The sequence below is a fragment of the Aspergillus eucalypticola genome, assembly GCF_003184535.1.
Source record: "Aspergillus eucalypticola CBS 122712 chromosome Unknown BO83scaffold_1, whole genome shotgun sequence".
Taxonomy (NCBI): domain Eukaryota; kingdom Fungi; phylum Ascomycota; class Eurotiomycetes; order Eurotiales; family Aspergillaceae; genus Aspergillus; species Aspergillus eucalypticola.
Window position 1 is genome coordinate 803,002 of NW_020290275.1, and position 15,030 is coordinate 818,031.

General features: G+C 52.3%; 5 protein-coding genes across 5 annotated transcripts; 3 read left to right on the top strand and 2 right to left on the bottom strand.

Annotated features, from left to right (window-relative positions):
• The first annotated feature begins 444 nt into the window (after positions 1 to 444).
• Positions 445 to 2,842, top strand: BO83DRAFT_351533 (F-box/WD repeat-containing protein). The gene is made up of 3 exons (XM_025528947.1): positions 445 to 495; positions 560 to 1,712; positions 1,783 to 2,842. Exons 2-3 carry the CDS (start codon positions 637 to 639, stop codon positions 2,525 to 2,527), a joined length of 1,821 nt encoding a protein of 606 aa, XP_025393290.1. The 5' UTR covers positions 445 to 495; positions 560 to 636; the 3' UTR covers positions 2,528 to 2,842.
• Positions 2,843 to 3,172: 330 nt separating this feature from the next.
• BO83DRAFT_384112 (nucleolar and coiled-body phosphoprotein 1 family protein) lies at positions 3,173 to 4,413 on the bottom strand (the record flags this gene model as incomplete). The annotated part of the gene is made up of 2 exons (XM_025532574.1): positions 3,173 to 4,285; positions 4,354 to 4,413. The coding sequence occupies 2 exons, from the start codon at positions 4,411 to 4,413 to the stop codon at positions 3,173 to 3,175; spliced, it is 1,173 nt and encodes a 390-aa protein (XP_025393291.1).
• Positions 4,414 to 4,871: 458 nt separating this feature from the next.
• Positions 4,872 to 6,434, bottom strand: BO83DRAFT_302676 (uncharacterized protein; the record flags this gene model as incomplete). The annotated part of the gene is made up of 1 exon (XM_025527160.1): positions 4,872 to 6,434. One exon carries the CDS (start codon positions 6,432 to 6,434, stop codon positions 4,872 to 4,874), a length of 1,563 nt encoding a protein of 520 aa, XP_025393292.1.
• Positions 6,435 to 6,569: 135 nt separating this feature from the next.
• Positions 6,570 to 7,838, top strand: BO83DRAFT_374130 (short-chain dehydrogenase). The gene has a single exon (XM_025530116.1). It carries the CDS (start codon positions 6,736 to 6,738, stop codon positions 7,708 to 7,710), a length of 975 nt encoding a protein of 324 aa, XP_025393293.1. The 5' UTR covers positions 6,570 to 6,735; the 3' UTR covers positions 7,711 to 7,838.
• Positions 7,839 to 9,526: 1,688 nt separating this feature from the next.
• On the top strand, positions 9,527 to 14,956 carry BO83DRAFT_404706 (GTP-Rho binding exocyst subunit SEC3). The gene is made up of 4 exons (XM_025533736.1): positions 9,527 to 9,956; positions 10,028 to 12,324; positions 12,399 to 13,516; positions 13,572 to 14,956. Exons 1-4 carry the CDS (start codon positions 9,758 to 9,760, stop codon positions 14,488 to 14,490), a joined length of 4,533 nt encoding a protein of 1,510 aa, XP_025393294.1. The 5' UTR covers positions 9,527 to 9,757; the 3' UTR covers positions 14,491 to 14,956.
• The last annotated feature ends 74 nt before the right edge of the window (positions 14,957 to 15,030 follow it).

Genomic DNA, 15,030 nt, shown 5'->3' on the forward strand with positions numbered 1-15,030 from the left:
GGATAGGCCCAGATATATAGCCGAAGAGCCTGAGTCACCAGATGAGGGGGTAACATCGTCTATCTTCAGTTTCTCCAACTCCTCATGAAGATAATGGGCTTCCACCACTCAGATAGTCTGGATTGCCGATAAGTACCAAAGGAAGAGCCGAGGAGCCGATAAGATAAGTACCGGATGACATAAGGCTCTCCAGCCACATTTCTCCACCATCCACATCAAACATTCTGTGCCATCTCCCATAGCATCGCATCTAGAATTTATATCTGGGGTGTCTACTTGTCACTAGTCTATTCCCAGGCTTAGCAAACATATATACATTTAAGAATGTTGATACACGGGTCACGTTGATGGCCTCACGCACTCTGCAGATTACCGCGGCGATAGATCGGACGGGGCGCACAATGTCTTGAGTCGCCATGGCGAATCCTTCATGCCACCACCACCACCTCGCCTTTCCTAGAGCATTCCCTTGTCGTTGTTTAGATCAGTAAATCTGTGAATATTTCTCTACATCCTCGTGAATTTTGGCAACTCACTTGACTAACACGGGTGATGCCAGAGATTTTTACGTCAGCCCTGTGAATCATCTACTTGAGCATATAAGACAGTCTTAAATTTGACATCCTGACGCTCAACATGCTTGCGCAGCTTCCCCCGGAAATCATACAGCTTATTGCAAGCTATTTGCAATCTGCCAGCGCGTTGGTGAACCTATCAATGACCTGTTGGCGTTTACGACATGTTGTCGCTGCTCAAGACTGGCGCATTTTTAGAATCTTTGTTGAGACCAAGTTCCCTGGTGTGGAAACTCCTGAAATCTGGAGAGAAGCAGCCCAGGCACTCACATCTCGGTCAAGAGCATTAGACAAACATGCAGTTGTCGGAAGATTCGTCGTACCAGCCGCAGAAGCAGTCAAGGTCGGATCCCATAGTTCCACACGAGGGGACAACCCTACTCACGGATATCGTCCTGCTCTGGACTCGTATGAAGTCTGGAATAGCTCCTCGTGGAACGATCGAAAGGAGGTACTTGCATGGGGTGCGGCAGACGAATTAGTTCTGCGCATCACCGAACCTGGCCCCAATTCGAAGGGGAAATGGGTTGTCTTCAACGATCTCGACGACATCAGCAGCCATGATGACATTTGTGGTGTCCATCTTCTACGTCCTGGACACCCTTCCAAGGAACCCGAGACTGAACATATAGTCGTTGCACGAGTGCGCGGAGAGCTTTTCCATCTCTCTATCGACCCTAATAGCGCGTCTCACGTATACAAGCAGCGGTTCTTGACCTCTGGACAAGGCATTGAGCGAACAGATATGAGTGACGGAAAGGACCCAATCTTATCTGCCCACTTGAGCGACGGGTCGATATCTTTCTTCACTACCACTTCGGGAGAAGAGATGGTCCAGCCTTTCGCTCGTCTCAATGCCGACACTGGCGACGATTCAAACCTAAGTTCGCGCCACACGTACCACAAGTCCCTTTCACCTACACTCTTCGCAGTCGGCACAGGAAGCGCCCACGAAGCGGTGATTATCTCCACCATTACACCGCAAGGTCTATCACCCATTCGTGGGCTCGATGCAGAGTTAGTGGACTTCGAGCGAGTCAATCTCCATAGGCCCATCAGACCCAATGTCAACGCCATTTCTCCCCTAGATCCCACCGGCCAAGTCTTCCTCGCAGCCTGGGGCGATAGAGCCATCAGGTAAACCGCCCCCCCCCCCCCCCCCCCTCCTCCAACCCCCATCATTCCACCCTCAGACTAACACGCTCAGACTGCACGACCTCCGTTCAAACGACGAATACGAACAGGTTTACCGTGATACCACAGACCAAAACCCCATATACTGCATCCACCCCTTTGGCCACGACCGCTTCGTCGTCGGTTCCGGCGGTGACGCTCTAGTCAAGATCTTTGACCTGCATATGCCAAAGAACGAAACATACAGCTACCGCGATGCACGTCCTTCCTCGACCCTCCCCAAGAACAACAACGAACCAATCGTAAACAGCCTCTCAAACCTCTCCCTCACCCCTTTTCCCCGCAAAGACATCTCCATCTTCCTCTCCGCCCACCCACCATCCAGCCGCACCCAAGGCCGTCGCCGCCACAACACCCGTTCCTACCGCGGCGCAATCTACAGCATGACTTCGCCCTCCCCCTCTTCACCAACCATCTACACTGGTGTCGCGGACGGCGTCGTTCGCCTTGACTTCGCCTCCACGGATGACCTCCTCGGCCCTTGTCAGAACTGGTACCGGGAGCCACTTCTACTCTCTAACGACGTAGGTCTCGACAGCACTGTTGCGCACACCTATCCCGCGGACAAAGTTCTGGAGTTATCGGGCTACGAGCGCCCTGAGGATACTACGTCTTCTATCACTTTGCGCAAGCAGCAGCCGTTTCGGTCCGTCGGGGTGGAGGATCATCTTGCAGAGGAGGTTACAGGGTGGGATCGGAGGTGGGAGAGGTTGGAGAAGTCGGGGTCGTGGAGACGGGTTGATGATTTGGTTGAGTAGTTGGTAATATGGAGATGATGTTGGGTAATTGTGAGAGGAAGGGACAATAGGGTTTGTCTATGGTGTGGTGTGTGTACTGGATGTTGTTTACCGGTGTTGGGTTGTTTGGAGACGTTTCAAAAGGCGACTGGTTTAACTAGATCCGCATGAGCTATGCATACTTGGACTGGGTTGTGGTCCTTCAGCTGGATTTGGGGACTGATTGCATAGCACGATGCGTGGATAAATTTGAATTGAGCATAGCAAGAGGCTAATATTTACGACGACCTACCGGATGTACGATTACTCCAAAGGCTAGGGTTTACAATGAAAAGCAAGGATATCTGAATACATGTTTATAACATCTCTAAAGATCTAGATGATGCAAGTAGATAGTACATACAGGTGAAGCAGCGTGAAGCAAAAAGCAAAAAGAAAAGCTGCAAGAAAAGCAATCCGACCGGGCTCCAGTAGCGCCTTGCTGTAGAAAATGACTCAATGACCCATCTAGGCTGCATATAGATCTATATGGATGGAATCATAAGCGAATAGAACTTTTTTGAATACCCATTTTGTTTCGAGCATGTAAAAGCTGTAGGTATGCTTTGGTGGTCCCCTATATCAAGAGGCGAGACTGGTCTCCATCTCTTAGATAGTATCGCGGATCTAGTCATCGAACTTGAAAGACTTGCCGCCCGAGATGTCGATGGGACCACCACGGTAAGAGCCGCGCTTCTTCTTGTTCTTCTCCTTGGTGAAGCCCTTGCCGCGGGTGACCGAGAGATCCTGCCAGGCCTTCTCGGCGTAGGCGTAGGGAACGTAGTCGTTCGAAAGGAGGTGGTCGGTGGGGCCTTCACTCAGCTGCGCCAGAGGAGTGGGGCGAGCACCGGTGTGCTTCTTCTTCTGGGGGGCGTTGCCGGGAGCAGGGCTGGCGCTGCTGGATGCGGACATCTGGGCAGACTGGGACTGCTCTTTGGCAGCAGAGTCGGAGTTGCTGACGGTTCCGGTGGTGTCGGAATCGGAGGAAGAAGATGAGGAAGAGCCGCTGGAGCTAGATTCGGACGGAGGTAGAGGGGTCTTGGTAGCAGTCTTCAAGGCCTTCTTGTCGGCTTTCTTGTCGTCCTCGTCGGAGGAAGAGTCAGAGTCCGAGTCAGATTCAGAGTCGGAATCGGACTCAGAAGAGGAGCTGGAGTCATCGCTAGAGGAGTCGGAGTCGGAGGACACTTCAGACTCGGAAGAGGAAGAGGAAGAGTCGGACTCAGAGTCGGAGGAGTCCGAGTCAGAAGACTCCTCCTTGGCGGAAGTCACCTTGGTCTTCTTCGACTTCAGGGCCTCATCAGACTCAGATTCGGAATCAGACTCGGAGGAGCTGGACTCGGCCTTGCGCTTGGTGCCCTGAGACTTGGCAGCAGGGGCAGCGGGCTTCTTCTTCTCCTTCTCCTCGTCGGAGTCGCTGTCGCTGTCGGACTCGGACTTGTCGTTCATCTCGACATCAGAATCGCTGGACTCGTCGGAGCTGCTATCACTGCTCTCGCTATCACTCTCGCTTCCACTCTCACTCTCATCGTCGCTCTCGCTGTCCGATGAGCTAGAACCGGAGGACTTCTCGGAGGATTTTTCCCAGGACTGGTAGAGTTCGAGCAGGGACGGCACGTTCTTCGCATCAGAGTCGATCGACTTGCTGGATAGTTCTTTGACAAAAGCTTCCTTGGTCTTAGAGAGACCAGATTCGCTCAGGAAAGCGCTGATCGCGGCGACGAGTTGAGCGGGAGGAGCAGGCTGGTTGATTCATGACTGATCAGTATTGCCTATCTATACACAGTAAACAGGTAGTCGATTTGCCTTACAGTCTCCTTGCTCTTGGACACCTTGGCGGGCTTAGCCTGCTTGGATTTCTGACCGGCCATGATGACTGTCTGGCACAAACGCTGCAAACTGCGAAATTGAAAAGATTGCCTTGGATGTTTTCAAGTTTCCCTTTATCGGCGAGGCAGAAAAAAAAAAGGAAGGAAAAAACAGCACAAAGACATCAAAGGCGGTCAGTCGGGCGCGGTTCGTGATTGCTCGGCTGACTTTTTACGTGGGGCTCACGTGATTATGGTTCCGTGAGACGATGGGTCACGTGCCAGGGACTAGAGATTCTGGACCAAAGGCTGGAATGAATCTCTCAGGTGTACTCATTGATAGTGAAGTCAAAGTCAAGTCGATGTATTGACTCGCCGAGAGGGTAAATCCTGATGTGCTAACCTTCCATATGGCTCCTCAGCGGCTCATCCTGTGAACGGTATAATCCGCTGGTGGAAGCAATACCGAAACTACTACGCTGTCCGACACGGAATGCTCCCCGAACTGCCTGTAGAGATAGCTAAATCTTCTCAAGAAGATGGCCATCATCAGGTACTCCTTCAACCATATGCAATGGCTTCCGGATAAATATATGCCACTCCGGCTTCAAATGTCTTTGAATGGCGCGAATTAGCATTGCCGCGCGCCCTTCGAAGTACCAGTGCCTCTCCATCTGCTTCAACAGAACACAATAGTACGCTAGCAATATAAGTGCGCCCGGGTGCCGTTGGTGGAGAAGAGCCATGTATTCTAGCGACACTTCCATGGGCCATATGCGGAGAACGTCCCAGGTAGTAAGTAGTCCGCGGTGGGCACGCACGTACGCAAATGATCGGCACAAAACAATGGCAGCCTCTTGATAAATGGCTGTTACATCTTCGGGCCAAACGAGAGTCGTCTCATTTATATCGCCAGTGCTTTGTGTGACGGTTGTCTTATTTGGGATCACTGACAAGAGAAGTGTCAAATATGAGGGTTCTGGGTCGTAACCATAATCAATGTCCCAGGCCTCCGAAAGTGCTCTGACGGGTCCCTCGTTCAACTGCTCCCATACCTCACACAGCATAGAGCAACCAGCGCGGAGAAAGTATAGCCAGTTGCAAAGAATGCTATCAAGCTCGGTGCCTTCGCCACTATTCCGATCCACTAGAAGCAACGAGTCCTCGCTCAAGTTTGAGTCTGAGCACCCAGGTTGATCAGCGGCAAAAGAGTATACCACTAGCAGATATGCAAATGCCAAAATGGCATGGCAATTATCCGCCGTAGGATGCTCAATCGCGTGCCGAAAACGCGGGAGAGCAATGCCTTGATGGTGGTAGGCTCTTAAAAGAAATGCCTTTTCCTGGTTCGCATGCTCAGAGCTCATGTATGCTCTGTGCAAGCTTGTGCAGGCTAGCAGGCCATGCAGAAGGAATACATTCTGGTGTGCTAATCCCGGCACAACCGAGCGCCATATCTTATCTGTTTCTTCGTTGGTGGTGAAACTATGGTATGTGTGTCGGAGGTAGTGGTCCAGAAGAGCAGAGTCCATGGAGTCCAGGCCTGCATGGAGCTGGTCTCCTGAAAGCCCTGCTGTGAGTGGACCGAGCACAGAGGATGGCAAATCATTATGTGGCTTTGCTCCAACAGAAGTGAAATACCGTAAGTGATTGCCGCGGAAGAAAGTCTGTAGGGGAACCGGACGCCAGTCTGTGGTGCAATCGCCCTTTCGTCCATGCACAGTCCTCCAGTGTGACTGCATACGCTTGTTAGAAGCACATAGATACATGCAACCAGCTGCCTGGCATCGAAGACCGGGCTCAACCGGTAGGTATGGGACCGGAAACTGATCAGCACCACTGGGAGGTACGACGTCGTTGGGCTCTCTAAGGCACAAGCTGGCAACGTAATGAGAATACTTGCGCCGGCGGCCACGGAGGATCCGATGAATATCTTTCAGATGACGCAAGATCCCATGGGGCTGGACGGCATATCGGCAGGTACTGCAAATGACAACCTCGTAATCCGGAAGATAGTGCAGCAGCTGGGACGGGTCAGGGTCATCCGGCTGAGACGGAGATACAATGTTTGCATCCAAGCCCATCTCGGCCAAGCTGTCACGAGAAACTAGCATGGAACGGCAGCGACGATTTTCCCCTGATCCTTTCATTCATGGCCTTCTTATAGATGAGTGGCCGGTCCAGACTGGCGCCTCGAGATATCGACGGTGCCGTTCCCGCTATTCCCGAAGCGGAACATTGCTGCCTCATCCAACCCTAGAAGGGTCATAGTTCTCACAGCATGGATCACATATCTCCGTTCCTAACACCGAGATATTGGGGCATAAATATGGCATCAGCCCGCCTCAGACATAGACACCAAACCCAGCCCTCCTATTTACAAACATGTCCTATTCTCGCAGCATCCTCATTACCGGAGGTACCGCCGGTCTAGGCTACTACTGCACCCTAGAACTCGCGCGCCAGTTCCCCAACTATCAAGTAATAATTTCATCTCGATCCAACTCTCAAGATGCCGCCGGCTCTATAAACAAAATTCTAGGCCAAAACAACGTCAACTACCTCCGACTCGACCTCTCCGACCTATCCCAAATTCGATCCTTCGTCCAACAATGGGAAACCAACAAATACCCTCCCATCCAGTACCTCCTCCTCAACGCAGGCCTACAGTTCCCCGGACCCGTCGAATACACAGTAAACGGATACGAAAAAACCTTCGCGATCAACCACATCGGCCACGCCCTATTATTCTCCCTCATGATCCCCCACCTCGCCCACACAGCAAGGATAGTAGTTACCTCCAGCGGCACACACGATCCCGCACAAAAGACCGGCCTGCCCGACGCAAAGTACACCAGTGCGGAGGAACTCGCTCAACCGACCAAAAGCACAGCCCAGAATCCCGGCCGCCAGCGTTACTCAACCAGCAAGCTTGCCAACGTTCTTTGGGTGTACGCGCTGCATCGGCGTCTCAATAAGTCGAAGGATGCAAGACTTAAGTCGTGGACCGTTGTTGCGTTTGATCCTGGTCTCATGCCTGGGACTGGGCTGGTCCGTGAAGCGAACCCCGTCTTGCGCTTTCTCTGGCATGTGATTCTCCCTCGCGTCATTCCGCTTCTGCGTGTGTTGCTGGGAACCCCGAATATCAGGTTGCCGCAGGTGTCGGGGGCTACGTTGGCTTGGTTGGCCAGTGGTAAGGAGATTTCGTCGAGTAGTGGGGTTTATTATGAGGGGAAGGAGCAGATTCGCTCGAGTGAGGAGAGTTATGATCTGAGCAAGCAGGATGACTTGTGGGATTGGACTGTAAGGAATGTTGCCTCTACGGAAGAAGAAGTCGCGCGATTTTCGTTGACGGATTAGTCTATATGTGTGTAGGGTTTGGTTTCGTTTGTCTTCTACTTTCACTCTCAGTGTGGGGTGTTGTAATCTGATACTCGCTTCTTGGATTTCAGTGTCTATGCATTTACTACTATCCACCCCAATTAAACATTCCCTATATCTTGCCTTCATCGGAGGTTTCCTATTCCCGCGTGAAGATAATGACAAAGATCTTTAGGAAATCCGCCTTATCAAGAGCGAATGTAGGCTTATCTTCGGTCTGTTTACAGTTTACAGTTTACAGTTCCCGATAGGGGAATATGGAGTACGCAGGCAAAGTAAGCTGCATGCCTGTCCGTGCGACCAATCCAAATGTAATACATTAAACACGTCAATCACTGCCACATTATGCTCACAGACATTTACTGCGATGTGCGGGCGGGTTCAATGCTTTAAATATACTAATAACCTCCGTCTTGTTCGTTAGCGGTGCAGTTCGGGTTGCGTACCACGGGTCAGTGCATTCATTACCTGTAACTAGTCGTTACTCTAACTTAAACTGAACCTTATGTGTATACTTACGATCTATTTAGTCATATGGTGTTCCTTGAATTCTGCCTATATCATGGCACGAAAGGTGTCTTTGCTGATTCTTCTTCATTGGATTCAGAAAGCAGCTGCCGGGATGTCTGATATCGAGAGCCCTAGCAATGCCCATGCCGAGCTTCCTCGTCAATTCTCTTTTTTTGTCAACCTTGACCCTGGGATACAGCATTACCAACTCATGGGCTGGTTACGCAGGTATCCTATCGATACCTTTGGTGATGGGAGGGAGCCTAACGGCTTTCTTTGGCCTTGTTGTTGCTTCGATAGCTTGTTGGTTTATAAGTAAGCACGCCGTGATCACTCATGAAAACGGCATTAATATCCTGTCCGTCCATAGCTGTAATGCGGTTGCTGTTCTCTGGGTGACAGTCATATTGGTGTTCTTTTGTCTTCCTGTCTGGTTACCGGCCACGGTACACGACATAAATTATGTGAGGGTAGTACTCGCAGGGTTTGTTGCTCTGATCGTTCTTGGGTGGTGGGGAGGAAAGAGGAGGACATTCACCGGGCCGGTATGTAGTCCATTGCTCCTTTTCTGTTCCTGTAGCGGAGATTGAAGCCCGCTGGCAATCTCCTGTGCTTGCTACCATCAATAGTAGCTGTCAGTTTGGCTCTCACCTCCAGTTGCACAAGTTAGTACTAGTATATAGTAAGCTCAAGGGTCCAATAAACCGAATCAGCCCTATCGTTCGCAAGTTTAGACATTAGTATGTTAGATACCTATATATGAAGCACTTTTATGGTCAGTATTGCAGCTGGGTATTTCTCCCAATCGATGCCCCAAGACGAGAAGTGAGGTTAAACTGGATCCAAAATTGGATTGGACTCAGGCATCCTGCATGACAGTTAGTTAGTTGCTTATGCACAGGCAACCGGAGTGGACCGTGCCCGCTTAATGCAAACGCTTCTATGTGCTTACATAATTATGTTGTACAAGCTCGAAAAAGTGCTGGATGGCATATAGGGGATCTACTGAGGAGCGAGCTCTGTAACTCCCCTAATTCCAAGAATGCAGTAAATAATTTAGCATACAGCTAGTCCTACTTTTCGCATCATCGACCCTAGTGAGGAGTGTGTCTACAATTGCATCGTAATTACTGCCACCTCCGCCGAGACCAAGTTCCGTGCCGTATCCGCAGCCGCTAGCCCATACTCTCACACCCTCCCAAGTTAACGGTAGCTTAGTGGCTAAGGAATGACCTAATCCCACCTCTCTGGCTCCCTCCTCCTCCTCCTCCACCTTCCGTCGGTTTTGGAACTCGGTTCTGCGCCAAATCGTGTATGGCGTCGCCTTCTACCAATATACTTGCTTTTTGAATGAATCACGATCTTGCTCGTTGGAGCTTATCGATTGACTGACCATCCCAGTCCTCGCCCACGGCGCGCGCCCCGTGTGATCCCTGCCCCCGTCTTCCCGACCATGTCCACTTGATCCCCGAACACCTCCTGAGTGATCCAGGCTTTCGGAGATCGATTAGCAACCATGAGTAGTCGTGACCGCATGCGGGGTCCCCCGCCCGGCGAGATGCCCCCTCAAAGAGACCCTCGTCGAGCTGGTGATAGTCGCAATGGCGGTAACGCCGGCCCCGGGGATGCCTCGATGTCGAGGGCCGAGAAATTCGAGGACGAGAAGCGGCGGATCATTCATAGCTGTTTTGGCAAGAAAGACAGCGATGGCTCGTGTATGTGCAGTTCTCCCACGCTCCACTCCTAACAAGGTGTCCGGTCGACTGATTTCCCTTCCTCCTTCTAGTGGTCGAGTCCTACATAACACATGTCCGCATTTTGGAAGATGCGGCATATCCGTCCACCCCCGCTCCGCCCAATTCGCCGCCCGAGAACAAGAAACCTCGTGTGATCATTGTCGCTGTGAGACGGTCAGGAAGAGTGCGCATGCACAAGGCGCGCGAGAACAATGATGGCTCGTTCTCGATTGGCAAGACATGGATGTTGGATGACCTCTCCTCAATCCAGTCTTACAACGCCTTGGTCCCGAGCACGCCGTTAGAACAACAACACAAGCAGTGGGCTGCCAATGTTGGATTCATCGTCACCGTTGGAAAGCCTTACTATTGGCATGCACGGACCTCTAAAGAGAAGGATTTCTTCATAGGCAGCCTCGTTAAGATCTACAGAAAATACACTGGCGGCAAGGTACCGACCTTGATCGGCTTCGATGAGCGTGAACGACAGCTGCTTGCTGGTGCATCAGCTGCAGGTCCGCCAGCTCCTAAAGGCCCTCCTCCTGGTCCTCCGCGTCCTGAAGTGACCCTGCCTCCCCCGCGGCCTCCCTCTTCACAAGGCAGCCGGCCCCAGTCACCGTATTCTAGCCGCGCGCCCAGTCGCGATGGACCACGACGACCACCGCCACCACCATCTGAGGAGCATGCCCTACGTGCGCAAAGAAGTCGGGATCAGATGGGGAGACCGTCTACTGGCCAGTCTGGTAAAAGCGGTACTCCTCCGTTTAGTCCTCCTCAACACGCCCCGCCAATGCCTCCTGACCAGCGCGAACAGCCACCTCCCCGTGCAGCCGAACGTCTTGCAGCAGCGGATTCCAGAGTGCCCAAGGTGCCCATAATATCTCCCCCGGAACCGAGGAATAGGGACTATCCCTCTAGTTTGCAGGCCGCTCCTGTTGCCGGTCAGCGGGAACGGTCGAATGGCAATTTTGAAGACGCCAGGTCGGGAAGTCCCCTCCCTGACTCCCGACCACCATCCTCACGCGACGGGCGGAAAGGTCCTGAGTCCAGACCTACGCTTCGTACCCAGGATCTCCATCCCAGCCGCAGTATAGACGGTCTTCGGCCTACTACACCTGGGTCGGTTTCTGGAGAAAATCTCACCTTCATGCATAGTCCGGGTAGTAGCGTGGGTCCCAGATCGCCCTTAAGGGAAGCAGCCGAAAAGCCCATTGGCTCGCCCGCACGAGCAGAGCGACAGGAGCCTGAGCCCCCGAGCAACCCCATCAATACCCCCGCCGTCGAGGTTCCAGCAGCACTCACGCCAGGCTCTTCAGGATTTAACAAACCCCCACCAACCGTCGAGTCTGCTGAGGCGCCGGTGCCCACAGCTCCGACACTGCCGGTTTTGACAAAGGATCCAGAGCCGATTCAGCCGATAGCAGAGACTGCTGCAGCTGCAGTACCACCGCCTCCTAGTGATCTGGAGGCCACTGAGCCTGTGGAAGAAAATGATCCCGATGCACACCGTCCTGGGCTTGGCCCGATGATCAAGAAGAAGCAGACCAAGGACGTTGCAAGCGCATTCCGCAAAGCTGCCACTGCCCATGGGGCCTTCAAGCCGAGGCCTGGTGGTGCTGGTGAGCGGCTTCTCGCAGCTGCGAAAAAGCAGAAGGCTGCCGCTGATGAGCCGGATGGGATTACCAGCGTGGTGCCTGCTCCGTTCTTGCTTCGGACTAACAGCGAGAATACGGTGACTTCTCCTGCGACACCGGAAGCAGAGACTCCCCCAGTTGTATCTTCATCCCCTGAGAAGGAGGTGCAACCGCCAGCGCCACTGGCGCCGCCAGCAGCGCCAGCTGTGCAGCCTCCTGCCGAACCCCCCAGGATGGAGCCACCCGCAGTTGAAGTGACTCAACCTGCGCCCGAAGAACCTACGGTCGGTTCGACTGAGGTACTCGCAGAGCCAAGAGATACATCAAGAGCTTCTGTAAAAGTTGATACAGAAAGATCGAGATCCGTGTCTCCTTCGCCCCATGATCGTCGCCGCAGGCGTCACGAGGATAACACGATCAAGTACTGTCAAGCGCTCGGACTCAACCCTAGTGTTCTTGAAGGGCGTGGCATTGACTTTGACGATATCTTGACTGACCTAGGCTGGAACGGACGACTAGGAGACGAAAAGAAGATTGAAGATTTGGAGGCAGACATCCGCCGAGAGATTGGCCGTGTAGAGGCTACCAGCTGGCTTGGTAACCTCGAACAGCAGGAGGGCAAGATCGATCAACTTGCCAAACTTATCGACAAGACGATCGTGGAGTGTGAGGAGCTGGACAATCTCCTTACCTTGTATTCCCATGAGCTCAACGTAAGTTTGCCGGCCTTTCCTGGCCCTATTCCATCGCCTCGGCCACTTCGGTTGTATGCTAACGGAGGTAACAGACTCTCAACGATGACGTGGCTTATATCGAAACGCAATCCCAGGGTCTACAGGTGCAAACAGCCAATCAAAAATTGCTTCAGAACGAGCTACAAAACCTACTCAAGACTCTTTCCATCTCTTCAGACGACGTTCGTGCCTTGAAGGAGTCGTCATTGAGCAATCCCGATGGCCTCCGAGATACCGAACTCGCCCTATCTACGTTGTACAAAGCGATGTTGATGATTGATTCTGACATCTGGCATAACAAGAGGCGGCTTGCCGATGCGGCTGGAGACCATGGCAGCCTGGGCGTGTATGCCGACACAGAAATCGGCCAAATGCGTGCAATCAAAGAAAAGAAGGAAGAGTATCGCACACATGCTCGTGTGTTCTTACAACGACTGAAGCAATTCATGGCTATTGCATACAAGGTTGCGGAACAAAAGAGGATTGATGCGGCTGCCAATGGTCAAAAGGACCCCCTGAAGCTCGACAGCGAAGCCCGTGGCTATTCCCGTCGTGAATTGTGGCAGTATCATGCTGTGATCCTCTTCGCTCGGGAAGTTAGTTCCGGAGAGTGGCACGCGCTCATCAACTTGTATGAACAGCAGGCCAAACACCCTTACCAGAATGATTTCCGAGACAACAACCTGGCGTGGAAGAAGGCGGCGAGGAAGCCTAGTGGAGAGGAGCAGGAACTCCTCTTTACTCACCAGGAGAAGGAGAAGGAGTCTGAAGGAATTACCATGGCGGCCCGCAAACTCACAGTGCGACGAGGCAAGACCATTAGAGCTGCAGCAGGCCTCAGGCTTCCCTCAGGGGAAAAGCAACAGGGCAAGCTGGAGCCATTCGAAGCTTTTGGGGGAACGCTTCAAGAGACCCTGCATATGATCTCGGAAGAGCAGAATTTTATCGTCTACTTCTTCCATCTCAACTCGCTTTCAACGGTCGACTTTCCAGACCTGGTTATGTCAGGGGCTCCGGATGAGCGCAGGATACCCAGTTTTGGTTCTAAACAGCTGCACGATCCCGACCGAGCGATGGCCAAGAAAGTTGAGCAGATCATGGACGAACTTTTCGCGTTTTGGCCGACTGATATGCAAAACCTTGTGGACTGGGCTATCAGAGCTGACCCACTGTAAGTTGACTCCTGTGCGCTTGTCAAAAGACTACAGACTGACTTTATCATGTAGACAAGGAATTGGAATATTGCTGGCCATTGAGAAGGCTATTTCCGAGTTTGATGACACCAACCAGGACTTTGTTATCCACTCTCTTCAAAAACTCCATTCCCGGTTGCTTGGCCTCTTCAATCGGTTTGTCGACGAGCAAATTCGAGGCATCGAGGAGACCAAGGTCAAGGTCAACAAGCGCAAAGGAGTGATCTCATTTATGCGTGTCTTCCCCCACTTCTCCACGGCTGTGGAGAACATGCTTTCGCAAGAGTTCTACGACATCCGGGTCAACGTAAACGAAGCCTACGATCGCATCAACCGCGCCATGTGGGAATCGCTCAAGTTCATCGCCAAGGAGGCGCCGGGCCAACCCACGGGAGCGGCTGCGACTTCGGGAGACCCGGAAGATAAGGAAATCTTAAATTACCACATTCTCCTCATTGAAAACATGAACCACTACATCGAGGAGGTCGATGTCCGGAGCCTCCCCGTCCTGGAGCGGTGGCGCGATCGGGCGCACCAAGACATGCAGGAGCATATGAAACTCTACCTCGACTCCATCATTCACCGACCACTGGGCAAGCTGCTAGAGTTTATTGAGTCAGTGGAGAATCTAGTGGCGACGGGCATAAACCCCGCCGACATTGCCAGCCGACCTAGCCACTCCCGATCGGTGGCGAAGAAGGTGTTGGCGACATACGATGCCAAGGAAATTCGGCGAGGGATCGAAATGTTGAAGAAGCGGGTCGAGAAGCATTTCGGTGACGCGGACGACCCCGGCCTGAGTCGGAGCTTGGTGTTGAAGGTACTCCGGGAGTGCGAGGGTCGGTATGGGGAAGCGTACGATCGGACCCGGCGCGTTGTTGATGCGGTGTACGAAGGCCAGTTGGAGCTCGAATGGCGCAAGGAGGACGCCATTGCCATGTTCCAGAGGTGAAGAGCGGTGTCTCTTTCCTTGTCTGACTCGTGTGGCCAGAGTCCTTTCAGGGTCTATCCCCGCATCATGACGACCGCCTATCAAAGGCAAGGTTGTCTGGATGAAGTGGATATGGTAGGACTTTTGTTCTTTTTGCGCATCATAAGATGGGCGCATGGGTTGGATATTTGCATTTTTTTTCTGTGTTCTTCACTTCTTGCTTTCTGTCTTAAGTACCTATACCAGTTGATGTATCTATAGCCCGTGATCAATGAAGGGGAGGAAGGTAATTGGTAACCTGACTGCTAAGGTCGCACTGCATTTGCTCTGGTGGGACGAAAGAGTAAACGACGTTGAGAGAGGAACGGGAAGCAGCGTTAGGAAGATTTCGATCCAGCGCGGGCGCTGTACCGAATATCAAGTGAGGCGATAGAAGGGAAAGAGAACTCCATTGCATATGAAGGGATGGTCCATAAGATTGGCATCTATAGTATTGGGGGATAATCGGAGCGTGGAGTAACGTTAGCTAGCTAGTCTACTCTACATCATTGTAGAGAGTAA